Source organism: Thunnus maccoyii, chromosome 6 (assembly GCF_910596095.1).
Source record: "Thunnus maccoyii chromosome 6, fThuMac1.1, whole genome shotgun sequence".
Taxonomy (NCBI): Eukaryota; Metazoa; Chordata; class Actinopteri; order Scombriformes; family Scombridae; genus Thunnus; species Thunnus maccoyii.
In genome coordinates this window covers 12866404-12886593 of record NC_056538.1, presented here as the reverse complement: position 1 = coordinate 12886593, position 20190 = coordinate 12866404, and the positions used below count along the sequence as shown (strand labels likewise).

Below are 20190 nucleotides of genomic sequence, written 5' to 3'. Positions count from 1 at the left end.
TAACGGTGTCAAGGCCAGACAGGATGAGGTTTCCACCTGCATCAGCATTATCCAGCCTAATTGCTGAGCTGTCAAGACTGCTCCACAGGGTTCAGACAAATGTTATGGTGCCCCTCGGAGAGCAAGGGAATTAGAGTAAGGACAAAAAAAAAAAAAGGAAAATGAGAAAAAAATGAGACAGGATGACATGGACCAATATAAAACCAGTAAAGCCATGTAATCACTATTTTTGATTTGCTTAACCTAATTTAGGTCATAGTAGGAGAAATAATAGTCAAATTAAGACATATAGCATTCAACTTTTAGTCACATTATTTATGTGCTTTGTAGACATGTACAAGCTATGACTTTTTTTTCCTTGTTTGGTGACATAAAGAACTATACATCAACTTGATGGCGCAGCCCAAAATGTTTACCTGGGTAGATAGACCATTTTTTACCTCTTTAGATCATTTCACAATTTACCACTAGCAAGGTAATACCATGTGGTCCATTTCTGAGAGGTGTGGACTTACAGTGTAAAAATATTTGTGCACAACTAAATATAAAAAGAACAAACACCAACAGAACAGTATGCATATGGAACAAATGCACTGGATACTATCTGATTCTACTTTCACGGATCTTTTTTGTTGTTTTTTGTTCAAAATTTGCACAGACATGCCACAAGGATACACAACTGTAGCAACATGAAAAAAAGTTATGGTTTCAGGTTGAATACTTGATAATTGAGGGAAAAACAGACTTTATTATGTGCTATGGAAGGGATATCTTCACTCAATAAGTGAGTTGTGCACCATAAAATATAAAGGAGAATATTAATATAATGTTTTTTTAGGCACAAAACCTGTTCAAAACCCGTTTTAATTCTGATAAATGTCCATACAGTAGCTGGGTTCTTACAGTAAATGTACCCAGAATGAATGTGTCTGTATCCATACATGTGTGTTTGAGCAAGAAGTCAAGAAAGACCAACAGAGAGAGACCACAAGAACATGGTCACTGGCTGTCACTCTCTTGAGTCAGGCCATCATACCATGTAATAGGGCCACAATGACACATGAACCTACACAACAAAACAGCACACACATACAAACCAATTTGACAGAGAGGCAGAACCAGTCCTCAGAGCCATCACATTACAGGTACAGTTTAACAACTTCTTATATATCATAAGTGCAGGAGGCTGATAGAGTGTGACATGCCCATGAGTTTTCATTGCAGAACGGTGACATCTAAAAGTGGCAGATCCCCCGTCCCCTGGCACCTTTCAATGTATTCCTCTTCGCCAAGTCTGTCTAGTTCCATATCCTCGTCTCATCATTCAGGACAACAGTAGGGCCCTCTCAGTTCTAACAGGAGAAGCACTCAAAAAGTCCAAACACTACAATATGTTCATGCAGAAAATCAGTGCAAGCAAATGCAATCCTACATCTACGAACAAAAAAAATGTGCACAAGATAATTGGTTAAGTAGGCATTATAAACTATTTTTGAAAGAGCACATAAAGCTCTCTTCTGTTAATAAATTGCCAAGCTGAGAAGGGTAACCACTAAGCTACGGTTTTGTCATTAATTTTAATATTCTGTATGCTAAATAAGAGCCTCCTAATTTTGTTATAGCACCCAACAGCATTTTAAATCTCAAAATAACATCCCAGCTCTCTGCTGATGTCTTCAAACTCAGCCCATTTCACTGCTGAGTTTCAAAACCTAAACAGTGAACGGGGAATTTAGAGATCCAATTCTTTCAATAAGGTTTATCCATCTCAAACTTCCCTTTGATTCTCACTCTCTGTCTCTCTGCTACAGTACAAGAAGAACTGCTATGGAGTGCATCCATTTTATATGGGCCTTGAGACCACCGCCGATGCTCATGGTGTGCTGCTGCTAAACAGCAATGCCATGGGTGAGGAAAAAGAAAGAGAAACACACACGCACAAAGGCATACACATGCATTGTCTGTACATGCACATATGGAAATACAACCACCCTCACACAGACATATTGCACACACACACACACACACACAAAACACTCAATTACATATGCAGTTGGTATTTATGTATTAATGAGTGAGGCCATTTTCCATGTTTTGAGCACATGGCCTTTGACAGGGAGTCTTATATAAGGCCAACACACCCCATGAGCACTACTCATGTCCACTTTTTCATCTCTGCATACTGAACAGCAAAACAACTCTGACAGACACAGACAAATGAGCATGCACTACACTATACATATATATATATATATATATATATATATATATATATATATATATATATATATATATATATATATATATATATATATATATATATACACATACACACACATACATACATACATACATACACACATATATATATATACATATACATATATACATATATGTGTGTGTGTTATATCCATACATTTTGATTTTTAAACACAAATACCTACACTTTTATATATTCCAACCAGTTTCAAATTTGATCTTTTCAGAAAATGCATTTTTATAATGACCAAAAAAGTGAATAATTAAGTACATACATCCATTTCATTCTACATAAGTTGTAGAAGAAAATTGTTCAGTTTGTTGTCCTCCCATTCCTGCCTTTCTACACTGCTTATTTACTCTTTACATACCCAGATGTGTAGATGTGACATAGTTAGTGCACACAGACTCACCACTTCATACACTTATTTGCTTTGTGTCCAGATGTGACTTTCCAGCCTACTCCAGCTTTAACCTACCGAACTGTGGGAGGCATCCTGGATTTCTACATGGTCCTGGGACCTACACCTGAGATGGTGGTGCAGGAGTACACTGCAGTAAGTCTCCTTGGTCTTCTGGTTTGTTTGTGTGTGTGTGCATGTGTTTGCCTGTGTGTGAGTGTGTTTGTATGTGTGTGTGTGTTTTGTGTCTGGCCCTGGGCCGCTGTTGATGGACTGCAGCAGCTGGGAGTTCCTCGCTTCATTGCGCTCTCTCATTTAGCCAATCTAAACACACACACACACACACACACACACACACACACACACACACACACACAGACACCCACACAATCAACACTTTATGGACACTGTCCCGTTTTCCTATAAAACAACTTTTTCTGTGCTGAACTGTTTTGACTTCTTTGTTTGTTTTTCTTCTTAACAGTTGATTGGGCGACCTGTTCTACCAGCCTATTGGTCCCTTGGGTTCCAGCTCTGCCGTTACGGTTACTCCAATGACCAGGAGATATCAGATCTGTATAGAGACATGAGGGCAGCAGGTATACCCTATGTAAGTTCCCGGACAAAGACTCTATAAGATCCCTGCGTTGAACATAAGACTGGCAAAAGAAAGTAACCAAAAAACATTACAAGAAAACACAAATCATCCCATCTCATATGTTCCCGTTCAAATTTAGATTGTGAACCAAATCTAAACTCCTACTGTATATTTTTGTGAGTTCGACAGAGTGTCAGTTTTTAAATAATCATCTGTCACCACTGGCAGACTGTAGAATGAGAAGAATTAATATATGCTTAGGAACAATTGAATCATGATTTTATTTTTATTTTTCATGATCCATTTGTTTAGGACAAGTGTATTTTTGATATGTATACTAAACACCAGAAATGTGAAATAACATAAATAAATATTAGAGGACACAATGCCAATACTGCCTACATACAACTTATCCAGTGTATTTGCCTGCTTTTACCGAGCCACTGATTTAATTCAGTGTTAAATCCGTGTCTCAGCGTATGGAAAAAATTCATCAGAACTAAAACAATCTGAGAGTTTCTTCTTTTCCACTGGAGTATAGGGACGTCCAACTCAGTGGATTAGATTGAGCTAAACCCAACATAGTATCTACCCATATTTCACAATAGCATTCACTGTATGCAGACAATAACTACATAAAACTAAATTAGATTAAAGAAGATGTTGGGATGAAGCCGAACAGAGGTACTGACTTCATGGATTACATACATGGGTACACCCAGTTTAACCTAATAATACGTGACCTCTAATTTCATTTGAAATCCATCCCATTGTGGGTTTCACAGCCTCTAGACTTTGCCAGTTTATACCAGAACCAATAATTCTCTCTGACAGTGAAGTTTGTAACAAAACAGAAAGTAATATCCATCTGTGAGAGCACTGTGTTTGACCATGGCAAGACGTCTCATGTGGAAACAGGCCAGAATCCCATACCTCTTCATCATGCAGAACAGAACAAAAGAATGTCCATTGATAATCAGGTGATCCCCAGAATATGCTTTCACAAAGCCCTAACCTGCAAGGAGCTGACGCCAGCCAAAAAGAATCCTGCATCATTAGTTGGAACGAAAAGAAGCAGGGAATGCAGCTACTTACAAAGGCTACATGTGAGCTAGCTTTAAAGAATAACCAACCTTGAATTGCCATAGACATGCCAGAAAAACCAAAGTAGATGAAGTTTTGTTGTCACTGTAAGCGATAAAAGCCAGAGAGGCAAATAAACTATTTATTACTTGAAATCTCAACAGTTAGGAACATTTCTGACTTACTGACAATAAAGTTGTATTCATAAATTGTACATTATCATTTTTACTTTCTTACTTTCATAGCAGTTAAAAGTCAAATGTTTGGACTAAAATGAAATGCATGGTCTAATGAAAGCCTGTGATTTCTACTGTTATTTTGTCATACAAATACCTGAATCTAATACAGGAAGATAATGCTGTTTTACCTTAATTCTATGTGTTGTTCTGGTTCTCATATAGTCAGTTTAGCCTCGGTTAATTTGTTGTCTATGAGTAACTGCCTGTATCTGTTGCAGGATGTTCAATATGCAGACATTGACTACATGGATCGTCAGCTGGACTTTGTCCTGGACCCGGAGTTCACTGGACTACCTGCCCTAGTTGACCGCATGAGGACAGAGGGCATGAGGTTCATCTTCATTCTGGTAATAAAATGACATCATTAACTAGTGATACACTCAAGGGACAAAAATCATAAGGAAGGTGTAACTGTTCTATAGCGATATTAAATGTCTAAAGCTTATATCTGTGAAAACAAGATATTAAATCATACAGAATTACTAGCCAATCTCTTCTTGGCTCATCAAATCAAAATCTTAAATTTTGTGTAATTAATTCTAGGATCCAGCCATCTCAGGCAATGAGACACGTCCATACCCTGCCTTCCAGAGAGGTAAAGCAGCGGATGTCTTCATCAAATGGCCCAAAAACATCAGTGATGAAATTGTGTGGGGGAAGGTAAGAGGGGATGGATGGCCAAACAAACAAATGTAAAAATGCTTATATACATATATTGATAAAGCAACAAAAACTGACAAAATAATGGCTTGTGCATACTGTACGACATCATCTTTGTGTGTTTGTTTGTTTGTTTGTTTTGTTTTGTTTTTTGTAGGTTTGGCCAGATTTCCCCAATGTCACAGTAGATGAATCTCTGGACTGGGATACCCAAGTAGAGGTACAGTATTTCCCATGTTCACTCCACCGACACAACACTTTCGGGCTTTCCACATATTGCAAAGTATACCTAAACATTAAATTAAAGAGACAATTTTTCAGAATTTAATGTGCTGATCATATGACTGTCCCATGTCCAGCTCTACAGGGCTTACACCGCATTCCCTGACTTCTTCCGAACTACAACAGCAAAGTGGTGGCATCAAGAAATCAAGGATTTCTATGACAATATTTTGAAGTTTGATGGCCTTTGGATTGTGAGTGACCTGAAAGAAAAAATTACCTTATTTGCATTCTGTTCTCATTGGGCTTGATTTTCATTTCACTTTTATCCCCTACTCTTTCTCTCTCTTCATCTATAGGACATGAACGAGCCTGCCAGTTTTGTCCATGGCACAGTTGGAGGGAAATGTCTTGGTGATCCACTTCTAGAGAACCCTCCATATATGCCACGTAAGACACATATAATAGTATTTTCTGTTCTCCTTAAGTTATAATTAGGTTATCAAGCTCTGATATCACTATATGTTTGTTTGTGTGCCCTACCAAAAGCCTTGGACTCGAAACATCTTGGCTTAAACCATAAGACCCTGTGCATGAACAGCGAGCAGATACTCAGTGATGGAAAGAAAGTCAGACACTATGATGTCCACAACCTCTATGGCTGGTCCCACACCAAGCCCACCTATGAGTAAGTATTTGTGTGTCTGTGTGTGTGTTTACATGAGTGTGTTTGTGTGTCAATGCTTTTGTATTACCTAGAGAAGCAGAATACATTTGGAACTAGAAATATTATCACAATGAACTCTGAACACTGTGAGAATAAATATAGGTAAGGAAAATGTATAACTTTGCGAACACATCTAGGAGGAAAATGTCGCCACATGAGATGCATATCTGTTATCTTCCAGCTATCACAGATTACAGTCTCATCAAATGTTTATGATGATAACCACCAATATGAAACTTCATTGGTCGTTGTGGTGAAATTCTCTCCTCACCACAGGGAGACCCGGTTGCAGAGTTAGCTATATAAGAGCCTGGGAATGATTGGTACCATTGGGCTTTGAGCCCAGGTGCTTTAGCCTTGTTAATGTTCGAGGACAATTTTACAATTTTTTTTATTATGTTGTCGCTTTTTGTGTGTGTGTGTGTGTGTGTGTGTATGGTGTGTGTGGGTGTGTGAATGTGTCCTTCTACGTCTATCTTTATGACAGACCTTCAAAGGACTATTTGAGGGTTAAAACCTAGTTTTAAGATTAAGGTCAGAATTAGTTTTAGGTTCAGTTTAGGGTAACGGTTGGGGTTAGGCATTTAGCTGTGATGGTCAATGTTAGGGTAAGGGGCGAGGGAATGTATTATGTCAATGATGGTCCTCACAAGTATAGAAGTACAAACGTGGGTTTTATTTCCATGTGTAAAACAAATCTCTCCCCTCTGTGCAGTGCCCTGCTGAATGTGACAGGTAAAAGAGGCATAGTGGTGACCAGGTCCACTTACCCCTCCAGTGGAATTTGGGCTGGACATTGGCTGGGAGACAACGCTGCTAGCTGGGACCAGCTATATAAATCCATCATAGGTATATATAAACATAGACAGCAAATATACCCCTATAAAACTAAAAATAAAACTGCATTGTGATTGTGAGCAGTAATCTGACAATATCTAGATCTTACATACTTACGACAAGGGGGAAATGTGATCGGATGATGTGCAAAAAGAGAACAAAAAAGGAATCTTTAATTTAACTCAACGTTTTCCTTTTTTTTCCACAGGCATGATGGAGTTCAGTCTGTTTGGCATCCCTTACGTAAGTATCATCATCTGATCTTGGTTTTGACAAGACATAATCTTATTGATGTGACCTTGTCCTCTCTAAGTAGATTACAGCGGCCTGAGTGATGTTATTTTGTTTGCTAGACTCTTTGATCAAAGAACGTCTTGAAACACAATGTGCAGCTTGTCATTACGAGCCCCGCCCCCTGCAAAAGGCCTGGCACTAGTCAATCAACACCTATAAGAGTGTGTTATTAATTGAGTACTCTTAAATGAAAGTTATTTTTTTCTTTTCTCTGTCTTTTTACCCATCTATCTTTGTCTTTATTTCTGTCTTTTCCTCTCTCCTCACATGCTGTCCTTCTGTCTCCTCTCATCTCTTCAGTGTGTCTCTAATAATAATGATCTGACACCTCATTGATCCCTATATAGAAAATCAATTGCATGCCCCCAGCCACAGGGTCAGATACACAACACCACACACTCCTGCAGTGTCTTTCTTGCACAAGGACACTTCAGGAAAATGATGCTTGCAACAAAAGCGGTGTGACCCCACTTCCCGTGGTATGAGGGTGCTCTTTGTAGTCACACCTGCAGCCTGCGGTTCCTTCTTTCTGTCCGTCTCTGTCTCCTGGCACTCAAGCACACACATACCGTCTGTTCCTCTCTTTCAGACTGGGGCAGACATATGCGGGTTCTTTAATACAGCTGAGTATGAGATGTGTCTTCGCTGGATGCAGCTGGGTGCCTTCTATCCATACTCGCGCAACCACAATGGCAAGGGTAGCCCGGTGAGTAAATTCAAAACAGGAGAAAAAACACTCGGCTTGCATGACACAGCTGAAACTACAACAGGTGGAAAGACACTACTAGGGTTCAGCACCAGGTTTTTTGAGATCCTGGTATTTCCAGTGAATTCTCACAAAACAAAAAAAATCCCAGGAATCCCAGGAAAGGAGTGATATATTCCTGGGAAGTAATTTCAGAATCACAGATAATCATTCAACCCAATACAAATTAGACAGCACAGTCCATGCATTTACATCCTAAGTTCTCTGTTTTACAACTCTGCATAAGGAACTGGATGCTTTTAAAGGATATGAGATATGATTTCACTGGCCTTAAATGATACCAAGCACAGGTATTTACTCTAGCTCAAGATCTGACCGAAAATCTGGTTCTCTCTCTTTAGCTAGCATGTTCTTGTGCTCAGAAAATAGCTCAACTTCTACAAGTACACAAAAAATGTTTACCTGCAGGCACTTTTACTTATTTGCAAAAAATACAAACTCAGTTGCTTTCTCTACCTGCCTCTCTTAATCTGTGTCTGACATATACATACATACACACACACACACACACACACACACACACACACACACAACTCCACAAAAAGATAGACCTGTTTGGTGTTGTAGTGTCGGTGGCATTCATTCTAGCGGTGACCTTTAAGAGCGTTGGAACACATCTGAGAAATCCAATAACGCCCGTCCGGAGATCGATCCCACCGGGCAAAATTTCTCTGCACTGGAGTCTGCAATACTAGACAGGACACTGTTGTATGTGTATGTGTGTGTGGGTGTGTGTGTGTGTTTCCATGCCTATGCTTTTTAACGGCACAGAGTGGGGATATAATTGAATTCTCAAGGTGATCTGGGCACCGCTGCACACCACCTAACCTCCACTCCACACACACATACACCCCGCGATTCCAATCATTTAATAATGGCTTGCAAATGGGTGTTTAAACATGGAGAAAATTGACAGAAAAAAAGCACACACAGCAGGGGAAAGCGGCACAAAATGATAGTTTGAGAGGAGATAAAGTCAGGGAGACAAAAAAAGAGAAGGATATATAAAAAGAACTGGAAGAAGAACAGTATAGGCGTGTAAACCAAAGATGAGAAAGGAACAGACGGATTGAGAGGAGAAAATACTGATAAGCAAATACAAATAAAGGCAGGGAAGGAGGAGTTCATAGGCTATGAGACAGAGAAAGAGAAAAACATGTTGAGGGATGAAATTGGCAGAGAATTAAACAAGACTGCAATTTAGCAAGTTAAATGGTGGTGACACAGATTAGTGATAAGGATCTGAGAGCCTGGACAAGGCTGAATAAACAATTTGCAGATTTTGAAACAACTGCAATCAAGTCAGAAAAGGGATGGGAGACTAAGAGGAGGGTTCTTGGTAAGAGAAGAGAAGATACACAAAGCAGGAGTGAGAGAGAGCTTTCAAATGTTTCAAAAAAGAGAATCAAGGTCAGCTATTTATGTAGTCTACTGTAAAAACTGTACTATTTTTCCAGTCAGCCATATAAAATCCGCAATCAACAGACAGTTAGCGACTGTAACCTCCAGTCTGCTTAACAAGGCGTTTGATAACAAAGTATTAACACCACAAACCAGACCAGAGGGTACACAAGGTCAGAGACAGTGGAGAGAAAAAGAGAAGAGAGTTTTTTGCAGAGTCATTCCCAGAGCTCTGTCACGCCTAGTGTCTCTTTGCCCTCAGACAACTTTCAGTGTTGACCTCCAGATAATTTCACTGCACCAGCAATACACTGCAGTGTCCACAGTCATATCAGAACAATACCAAAATAATTAAAGATATATCCTCCACCAAGAGTTGGTTCAGCAGCATAGTCATATTCGACTCATGTATATTGTTATTCACACAATATTCAACGGGACATATTATTCTTCATCTAAATATATATTTTCTTGTTCTGATGTGAGCTCTGCAATGCAAAACAGAAACCCAGAGGTTTATGAGACAGGGCGAGGGAGTAGATTCCAGACAGATAAATGAAGAGAAAGACCATGTAGAGGAGAGAAAAGATGAGAAGGTCTGACACAGCCAGATAACCTAATTTTTCCTTGAAGCCGCGCGTGCAAGTGCGCGCACATTCATACATATCTGTCTACAATCAATGTGTGTCACAAGGCTTTTTGCCACTATAAATGTGATCATGAATTAGGTGAATCTTTGAGATGGATTCTCCGTCTGCTTCTCACTCTTCAGCTCTGCTTTCATTTCTTCATCAGTCCCTCCTCTGGTTTTCCACAGATGAAAAGTCTACCTTGAGGGGCCAACAGACACTGGTAGAACTGTCAAGTCATCTGATATTTGTGTGACTCCATGTTAAAAAGAATTAACCAAGTTTTTGGGAGATCATCCTGTTGGTGATCTTACCTCTCATGTAGTGACACCGAAAGCATTTACAACACTAAAAACCCTAATTAATCCATATTCATATCACACTAATACAATACAGGACCCAAACTGGGAGAGACAATGTTAGTGTCTTAAGCCCCTAGGCTGCCAGGATGCCCTATGGTTACCCCATGAGGGTAAAGCCTTGGGTGGAGGTGGTGAAGCAGTTGAGTTGAGTTCTAGAAAGTTTTTATGCATCCAATTTTAAAGTTTCTAACACTACCAATGATATAACACATAGAAAGGTACAAAATCTCAATTCTGAGAGGCTGAAACCAGAGAATGATTGGTATTTCTGCTTGTTAATTGACTTAAATGATTGATTGACCATCAAAAATGTTGCCAATTAATTTTCTGTTGTTTGAATAGCTAATCAACTAATTGTTTCAGCTCTAACTGATTGTTCACTAGCATTTTATTTGATGCTGTTAAGTTTAACAACAATGTTTATCTGGTATTGTTTTGGTTTTTGTTGTTTGTCTGCTTCTAAATGGCAAACTCCATGTTTAATGAGCCTCTGCAGAGAGGATGTGCCAGTTTTCCTGCTATCATATGTAAGAATAGCATTACAATTATGGATATTTTAAGGAGCTCCCCTTTACCAAGTGTGTATTTCATCCATTACTGACTGACAGCTTGCCAGGCTAATGCAATGCTTTGGCTATTATGCTCTATCTCTCTTCCTACCTCCCACTGGTCATTGCATAACTGCAATATATGACACACATGGACACAGATGATTGAGCATTAAAGAAAGAGGAATTTCACGAGAAAATTATTTTTGAATATAACTAGACCAGACCAGAGCCAGAAGCTTTAGACAAACAAAACTGCCCGAACCTGACCAGACACCTAATACGTTGTCGGAACCTGTTGGGTTTGGTATTGGGTGGCAGAATTCAACTGTGACCTCCTGGTTTACAAATAAAGCACTGCTTGTGTCAGCTGTATCTGTTTTCTCCTCTAGTTTCCAAGACCAAGCCCATAGTCACTCATTCATATTCTTTTGATCAGTCTCCCGGTCTCCCTCTTACACACACACACAGACACACACACACACAATTTAGCATGGTAATTACTTCCCGGTGAACACATCTGATTGTAAGGCATGAAGGTGCAAAAGGAAGGTTACTGAAAAGGGAGGCAGGTATAAGAACTCTTGGGTTTCCAGATAATTACAATCTTGTAAATTTCCTCTAAAAATTAAATGATAATCTGGTAAACTCCTTGGGTCATAAGATAATGGAAATGTTCTGTATTCAATCATGTACTGGTAGGCCTGTACTTAGTAACTGGGCTACAGTTAATAATTATTATCAAATCTGACCCAGCTAAATTGCTGCTGGGAAGGAAATGTTTGACGTTTCATTGCTCTGTGATTGTTTTCATGATTATGTTAGTTGTGTTTTTGGGGTTTTTTATATATAGAAAGACAGGAGAGATATACACACAAATTCACACTAAGATACCCATAACTACATAACACACTGACAGGGGCCCCAAATATACAGTGCATAAACATGCACACAGTTATATGCAAATGCAGAAAACACAGACAGACAGACACACACACACACACACACACACACACACACACACACAGTATCATAGGGAAGAGCATATGGTGATGACACGCTTCAGCTGAGGATCTTCATGGTCTTCTGTGTGTGTGTGTGTGTGTGTGTGTGTGTGTGTGTGTGTGTGTGTGTGTGTGTGTGTGTGTGTGTGTGTTAGTGAGTGTGTGTGTGTACTTGACCAGACTGATTATTGTCCTCACGACAGCTCCAACAAATGAGCTAATACATTTAGATTGGCCCATATCTACAAAATGACAGTACACCCTGTCCTCTTTTTCTGTCCTTGTCTCTTAAGGGGATGTTACACTTTGTTGCCAATTAAAATTAGGTAAATGTCAGTACAGTGTGCGGCAGAATAGTTTGAGCATCATTTATCAGTGTAATTGCGTGCAGCCCATTTTAGTATTTCTGGCATGCCACTAACTAGCTAATGTTGCTGTCAGTCTCTCTTTATGTCTTGTAACATTTTAAAGTTATTCATTTTCAGCATGTTGAAATCCAAACAAAGAGTAAACACAATGACCAAAAAATGTAGCTGTGTGTAAATGTACATTTATATCCACACACAAATAATAAAGTAAAAAATAATGCATAGTGTCTTGATTATCTTTACTGTATGTATAGCCTGTGTGTACTTGTGCCTAAGAGAAATGAACCAGAGCTTTTGAAAGGTTTAGTCAAACACTGAATAGTTGTCTCTATCTATACAGTATGTAAACAGTCTCAATCAGTGGATATTGTACAGGTATTTTGACTTTTTTTGTCCATTAGATTTCCATTCCCTAAAACATGTTGTAAACATATATGTCAACTATAGGAGCACCTGATAAACTAAATGATTCAGTGGCTGCTAAAAAAAGTAAATAAATACAAAAGAGATATTTAGATTACATCTATTATTTGTGATATTGGGCTATAGAACAATAAATATGAAAAATACTTGAAAATAACTTTTGATTGGCCATTCCCTAAACCTCTCCCCCGTTCTGAGCAAGCCTATGCACAGGGCTTTAGTCGGACGAATACTTTACATTTAAAGGATGGTTGCATGTTTTTGTAGCCTTTCAAAAACCAAAAACCTAGGAAAAAAGTGTAAGGATTAATCTGTTCTGCTCTGATCTGATCTGCTCTAACCTAGGATACAGTCATTGTCTGGATAACAAGTGTACTACCTACAGAGGTAACAGGTCTTAGCTTCCAAGGTCATGCTGCACACATTAACTATTCACTGTGTACAAACAAAAAACAGGGTCATGTTAGCACAAAATTACAGACATTTTGTTTCTTAATATTGGGAGGAGTGAATATAGTCACACACTACACTCTTCTAATACAAGAATTATTTTGTGTTACGTGTCTTCTACATGGATCATCAGCTGGCAAGAATGCTGACTCCTTGCTTGGGACATGCAGCTTTAGCCTCAGTCTTTTGGCATGATATCATGTATGTAGTTATCAAGGGCATATTTAAGACCCTTGACAGAGCTGAAAACATTAAAAGGTCTCAGTCTGGCATCAAGTACCTATTGTTTCAAAAACCAAGAATTTTGAGTGGCTGCAATAATAAATTGTGAACAATAATTTAAGTACAAGTTGCAATTGAAGCCAAAAACCTGCACAACACATTCATCTCAATGATTATTAATTAATTAACACAGATTTTGATTTTTCATTACTATTCTTTTTGGTTAACCTGTTTGTTATTACTTATTTTTAATTCTTTTTCTGTGTCAGAGACAAGATCCTGTTGCCTGGAATACCACCTTCTCCGAGGCTTCCCGGGACGTCCTGAACATCCGTTACACCCTCCTGCCATACCTGTACACACTGATGTTTGAGGCTCATAAATATGGAAGCACAGTTGTCAGACCACTCTTGCATGAGTAAGCACATACACGCAACACACAAAGGGTTTATTTTTTCTGCTAATGTCATGGCTCAGCATTACAGGTAATCACTTAATCAAATCATTTAGTTATTACCAGGGTGTATTTTTTATTCTGATTTGCTGGAAAGATTACTTGATTTAAACTACATTGTTTCTCATTAGTATGCAGAATATTACATGTGGTGGTTGCTGGACTAAAAACCAATTTAGGCAGAGTTTTCATTTAAGTGCCACAACACGTTTTAGCAGCACTCTGTTTTAATGCCCAACTAATTTTCAACTAGTTAGAATATGTTCCCATCAAAGCCAGCCTTATTAGCTACAGGTGTAATGTAAGGTGTTAGTTAAAAGTAGAGAAAAAAATCATCCTTTATTTACATTTCCATACATTTTGCAATGAGTTTAGACAAGCTTGTTGTTGACATTTGCTAATCTGAATAACTTGACAGTTCAGAAAAATTAGAAGTCCCCTCCCTGCCACAGTGACTGCCATTAAGAAGCCCTTCAGCAAGAGCCCAACTGTAGATGACTGTGGCTGCACTTGGCAGCTACCAGATGTGAATGTGTATAACTGCATGAAAAAAAGAAGACATATTTATTCATTTTAAGAGACTCTTATAAAGTCACAGATGGTATTTAAGGAGCTGGCAGGATGAGTCTAGCAGGGTTATTTGACTTGCATCTTCAAACCATTGAATTCTGAATGAGCACTTTAAGAGTCATCTGGGCTGAACACACAGGAGAGAGTATTGGTAACATCTTTGGTCAAGCTTAATGGCATCTATGCTGTGTGTGTGTGTGTGTGCCACAGGTTTGTGAATGATAGAAATACATGGGATGTCCATAAACAATTCCTCTGGGGACCTGCCCTACTTATCACCCCTGCCCTTGACCAGGTATATACACACACACACACACACACACACGTCACCTTTTTTTTTAACCTTTCAACTATTTCAGGAATACATATCAGTCTGTTTCCTCTGCTTGTATTGCTTTGTTTTGTTTGGACTCTTTCATTTGGTTAACTGACTTTGTGATTGACAGGGAGCTAGACATGTGGATGGCTATGTTCCTGATGCACGCTGGTATGACTTCCACACGGTGAGTCCATGTCAGTTAACAACCATGAAATCAAATAAACAAACTCTTCACTGATTTCAAAGCCTCACCTGTCTTACTTAATCACTGCATAAACATTGTAGATGAAAATGCACATTCAAGAACACCCCTTCTGCAACACAAGACAACTAAAGTAAATAAGTTCAGTATTCATTTTTGAAAGAGATAACTACATCTAACTGGCTGATTAGTGTACGCATACTGTGGCACATGCAAGAACATTTGTTTATTGCATGTTGAAGATGCAAAGCACTGCATCTGTGAGGTTCTTATGTTTAAAAATTATATGTACGAAAACAAATAAAAACGCCTAAAACCACAACTACAACAGAAACCCAGATGACAATATTAACAAGAAACATCTTTGACAATATCATTAAGGAGTTGCAACCCAACAACTGCATAAGGCACCTTGATGACAAAAACAAACATCCAATCACTCTGTCTCTAGCTAGGGGACTCCCCATCTGTTAAGACAGCATCATAAAGCCAAATAACACATGAGAAATAGCAGTTTCAATGGGGGCATAGGATAGTGAAGAGGAGTGGTTAGCTCCATTTAACTTGTCCCTTCAGCACACAGCCATTAAAGGAAGGACCAAGGACAAGTGGAAAAGACTGGGAGAGAGAAGTTTGCAAAGAATTCCTTTGGCATGTAATAAATTACTGAAATGTTTCAGATGTAGCCTTTTTAGATGTCACTTATTTTACTGTGTGCTTTGTGATTTTGGCACACAAATACCAAATTCACACAAAGGAATTGTTGAATAAAATTAAATACCAATAGTATTTCTAGTGCTTTAATAGCATGTAATTATCGCTGCTTTCATCAGGCCCAAGATGTGGGAGTGCGCAGCCAAATGGTTAGGATGCCAGCACCCATGGACCATATTAACCTTCATATCAGAGGAGGATATATCTTACCCTGGCAGAAACCAGAGAACAATACATTTTACAGGTATGTGTATGAGTTTTGTACAGAGTCTGTACAGTAACTAATGGGCTATGTTTTAGTATTTGAAAGACATTTCTCTGCAGAGGGTGAGTTGATCTGTATAACCAACATTCCTCAAAGTGAATGTCATCTATATTTGTTAGTGTGTTTGAGAAAGACAGCGAGAATGAGAAAGAGACAGTTAGAGGGTGATGAGTGTTCCAGCAGCAGAGATCAGGTGGGTCCCCCTAGCAGGAATATTAATGTATTTGTCTTCAGAAACAAGTATAAATAGACAGTGTCCTTTAGCAATCTGCTATAACCGTCTGTACCCTTTCTGTTTCAGTCGGAAAAATCCTTTAGGACTGATTGTTGCCCTGAGTGACAATGGAACTGCTCAAGGATCACTCTTCTGGGACGATGGAGAAGGAATAGGTAAGTGAAAGGTCACTAGTGAGAACCCACCCTAATAGAGAAATGCATGTCATTTGATCTTTTTACAAGTGTATTTATGGACTCATTATTTTCTTTTCAAGCCTTAGTGCAGATAATTTCCTGGTATAAGCCCATAAATCTTGATTGTAAGACAATCAAACATAAGGCAGACTAGATGTTTGTTTGTTGTTTTTTTTCCCCCCTCGCAAATGATTGCATTGTGAAACAACATGCAGCCTCTAAACAGTGATGATTCACCTTTGGGAAAAAAAAAAGACTTGGATCTGTTTACTTCTGATGTCGGGAGCTAGGTTGGATACAGTACATTACAAAAAATAATGAAAGCTCACATTAAAATATGAGTTCACAATTTTTCAAGTCTGTCTTAAAACAATTGTCAAGTGCCCATATGAATATTGAAAGGGGTTTTGCTGCTGTTATCTTTCATCCTGCTAATACTGGCCATTAAAAGATCTTCTCCTAATGCAATTAGAATGTAAGTGATGGGGAACAAAATCCACAATCCTATTTGTCCATCCATCCATGCATCCACCCATCCATTTTCCACCACTTATCCAGAACCAGGTTGCGGCAGCATTAGACTGAGTAAGGAAACCCAGAATCCTTCTCTACAGCAACACTCTCCAGTCTCCACTCTCCACTCCTCCTGGAGAATCCCAAGGCATTCCCAGGCCAAAAGAGATATGTGTTCTAGGTCTGCCCTGGGGTCTCCTACCGGTTGGACATGCCCAAAACACCTCCAGAGGGAGGCGTCCAGGAGGCATCCTAACCAGGTGACCAAACCACCTCAGCTGCCTCCTTTTGATGCGCAGGAGCATCGGCTCTACCCTGAGCCTCCCCCGGATGTCCAAGCTCCTCACCCTATCTCTAAGGCTGAGCCCAGGCACTCTCTGGTGGAAACTCATTTCGGCCGCTTGTATCCATGATCTCATTCTTTCAGTCACTACCCAAAGCTTGTGACCATAGGTGAAAGTTGGAATGTAGACCGACTGGTAAATTGAGAGTTTTGCCTTCTGGGGCAGCTCTTGATTCATCACAATGGTCCAGTACAACTCCCGCATTACTGCTGATGCTGCATTGATCTGCCTGTGAATCTCACACTCCAGCTTACCCGCACTTGTGATTAAGACCCTGAGATAATCCTTCATTTGGAACAGCAACACACTCCCAACCCAGAGGGAACAGTCTACCTTTTTCTGACAGAGCACCATGGCCTCAGATTTGGATGTGCTGACTCTCATCCCAGCTTCTTTATATTCACCTGCAAACCATCCCAGTGCCTGCTGGAGGTCACTGTGTGTTGAAACAACAGAACAGAACCACATCATCTGCAAAAAGCAGAGAAGCAATCCTGAGGTCCCCAAACTGGACGCTCTCCTCCCCCCAGCTGAGCCTTGAGATTCAGTCAATCACAAACAGAATTGGTGACAAGGGACAACCCTGGGGCAGCCCAACACCCATTGAGAACGAGTCTGACTTACTGCCAAGAAGGCGGACACAGCTCTCACTGCCGTTATATAATGACCGAAGGGCTCACAGCAAGGGCCCAGATACTCCTGCAGCACTGCCCACAAGGTGCCCTGAGACATACAGTCATAAACCATAAACCAAGTCCACAAAACACATGTAGACTGGATGTGCGAACTCCCATGGCTCCTCCAGTATCCCTGCAAGGGTGAAGAGCTGGTCCACTGTTCCACGGCCAGGACAGGTTGCCACCCCAACAGGCAACCATGACCTTCCACAACTCTGAGCAGCCGCCTCCACAACTGAGGTCCTGAACATGGCCCACTCGAATTCCATGTCCCAAACCTCCCCAGGGATGCGGGAGAAATTCCTCTGGAGGTGGGAGTTGAAGACCTCACGGACAGGGGCTTCCACCAGACATTCCCAGTCCACCCTCACAACTCATTTTGGTCTCCCAGGTCTGTGCAGCAGCCTCCTTGGCCACCTGATCCAACTCACCACCAGGTGACAGCTCTGCTCCTCTCTTTGCTTGAGTGTCCAAGACATGCAACCACAGATCTGATGACACGACTACAAAGTCGATCATTGATCCTTGGCCTAAGACAGGGTCTCAAACTCAAAATACCTGGGCACCGCTGGAGGCAGAGTCTGGGTGAGGCTTTTGTATTCCACAAAAAAAGCTTAGCAGGCGCAGGCTAGGTAGCAGGCGCAAAAAAGTCGACTACTACCGGGTTGTTCATTACCCGCTGTGCTTTTGTTGTTGTAAACGTCGTCATAGAAACGAGTGAAACAAATGGCATCATAAAGAAATATCTTTATGATGTTGATTGTGCAAGACATTTACTATGGAGTAAAATGTTTTGAGGAATAAATCTCTTTCCGCAAATGATTCAGTACATTCTATTCACCCAAAAGATTTTTTCAAATAATTTGTCCGTGAATGTCACATCATTGCAGACCAAAAATGGAGAGCATGAAGCCGGGACAGTGGGACACCATTATCCCATGGTTTGCAGCCATGGAGGTGCAAACCATGGGATTCAGCCATGGAGGCGTTATTTAGTGGCTTTTATTTTCTATAATAACTCCATGGATGCAGTGGGCGCTGCAAAGCTAGCGGCGTTGTCAAATCAAATATGACGTGTGGCACAGCAGCATCAGCTGTACGGTGTTTTGTTACACTCTGTATTTATGATCTCTGTCGGATATACATAAGTGTGTTCATGAAAACGTATATATTAACTTTTAATTCACTTCACAACGTGGCATTATGTGACAGAAATATGCACATACATTATTATATGCCAGACTTATAAAGACGCAGATACACCTGGTTCTGTTTTTTTAATGTCACACACCGTGGAATCACATGCACGAGCCTCATTTGCTGTCACAGTGCGCCAAAAATGGATGTAAAGGTCTTTAAACCTCCGTTTGTATGTCAACAGTGGTGTCCGTTCCGCTCCTCAGACCTCAGTGAGAATTACGCACAGGCTCTCCAACAGCTTATCATTACGCACGGCTGCTGTGGATATTTGAAACGACTTTACCCCTAATTCATCACATTTTTCTGCAAAGCATCACCACTGTAAAGTGTCAGTCATCATTATTAAACATCAGAAGAATGATAAATGATTTATTGATAGAGCTCGTGTTGAAACGGACTTTACATAGTGCCTCCCTCCAAGGTCCCACCCAGAGGCTCCAAGAAGATACTCTGAACTGCTGCTCAGCACATATGCACAAGTGTTCTTCCCAGCAACACATAGTTGCAAGGAGGTGACCCTCTCGCAGGAACTCCAACACTGCTGCACTCAGCTGGGGATTCGTGAATATCCCCACACCTGCACAGTGCCTCTCACCCTGGGCAACTCTGGAAAAGAAGAAAGTCCAGCCCATCTCCAAGAATTTGGTTCCAGAGCCGATGCTGTACATAGAGGCAAGCCCAGCTATATCTAGTCAGTACCGCTCCACCTCCCACACTAGCTCCGGCTCCTTACCCACCAGGGAGGTGACGTTCCACATTCCTAGAACTAGTTTACAATGCCCAGGATCAGCACGTTCAGGTCCCCGTCCCTGCCTGCTGCCCTTATGGAAATGCGCCCAGCTCCATTCTTTATCCCTGCAGGTGGTGGGCCCACAGGGCAGTGACTTATTTCTTCAGGCCTGGCCACTAGACACTCATTGGCAAGCTCCCCTCCCAGACCTGGCTCCAGGAGGAGCCCTGGTCCCCCTCTTCTGGGCAAGGTTCCCATATATGCCTGAAATGCTGCTTCATTGAGGTCCATAAATCAT

General features: G+C 40.4%; 1 protein-coding gene across 1 annotated transcript in view; it reads left to right on the top strand.

The window, feature by feature from the left end:
* The window catches only part of si (sucrase-isomaltase (alpha-glucosidase)), a 73070-nt gene that overhangs the window by 43463 nt on the left and 9417 nt on the right, over nucleotides 1-20190 (top strand). Inside the window, exons 29-45 of the mRNA XM_042415198.1 lie at nucleotides 1812-1908; nucleotides 2704-2816; nucleotides 3145-3270; nucleotides 4799-4927; nucleotides 5124-5240; nucleotides 5398-5460; nucleotides 5600-5716; nucleotides 5822-5912; nucleotides 6012-6150; nucleotides 6905-7038; nucleotides 7235-7269; nucleotides 7910-8026; nucleotides 13763-13911; nucleotides 14728-14812; nucleotides 14964-15020; nucleotides 15872-15996; nucleotides 16319-16407. Coding sequence (XP_042271132.1) covers nucleotides 1812-1908; nucleotides 2704-2816; nucleotides 3145-3270; nucleotides 4799-4927; nucleotides 5124-5240; nucleotides 5398-5460; nucleotides 5600-5716; nucleotides 5822-5912; nucleotides 6012-6150; nucleotides 6905-7038; nucleotides 7235-7269; nucleotides 7910-8026; nucleotides 13763-13911; nucleotides 14728-14812; nucleotides 14964-15020; nucleotides 15872-15996; nucleotides 16319-16407 — 1783 coding nt within the window. The remainder of the gene's footprint in view (nucleotides 1-1811; nucleotides 1909-2703; nucleotides 2817-3144; nucleotides 3271-4798; nucleotides 4928-5123; nucleotides 5241-5397; nucleotides 5461-5599; nucleotides 5717-5821; nucleotides 5913-6011; nucleotides 6151-6904; nucleotides 7039-7234; nucleotides 7270-7909; nucleotides 8027-13762; nucleotides 13912-14727; nucleotides 14813-14963; nucleotides 15021-15871; nucleotides 15997-16318; nucleotides 16408-20190) is intronic.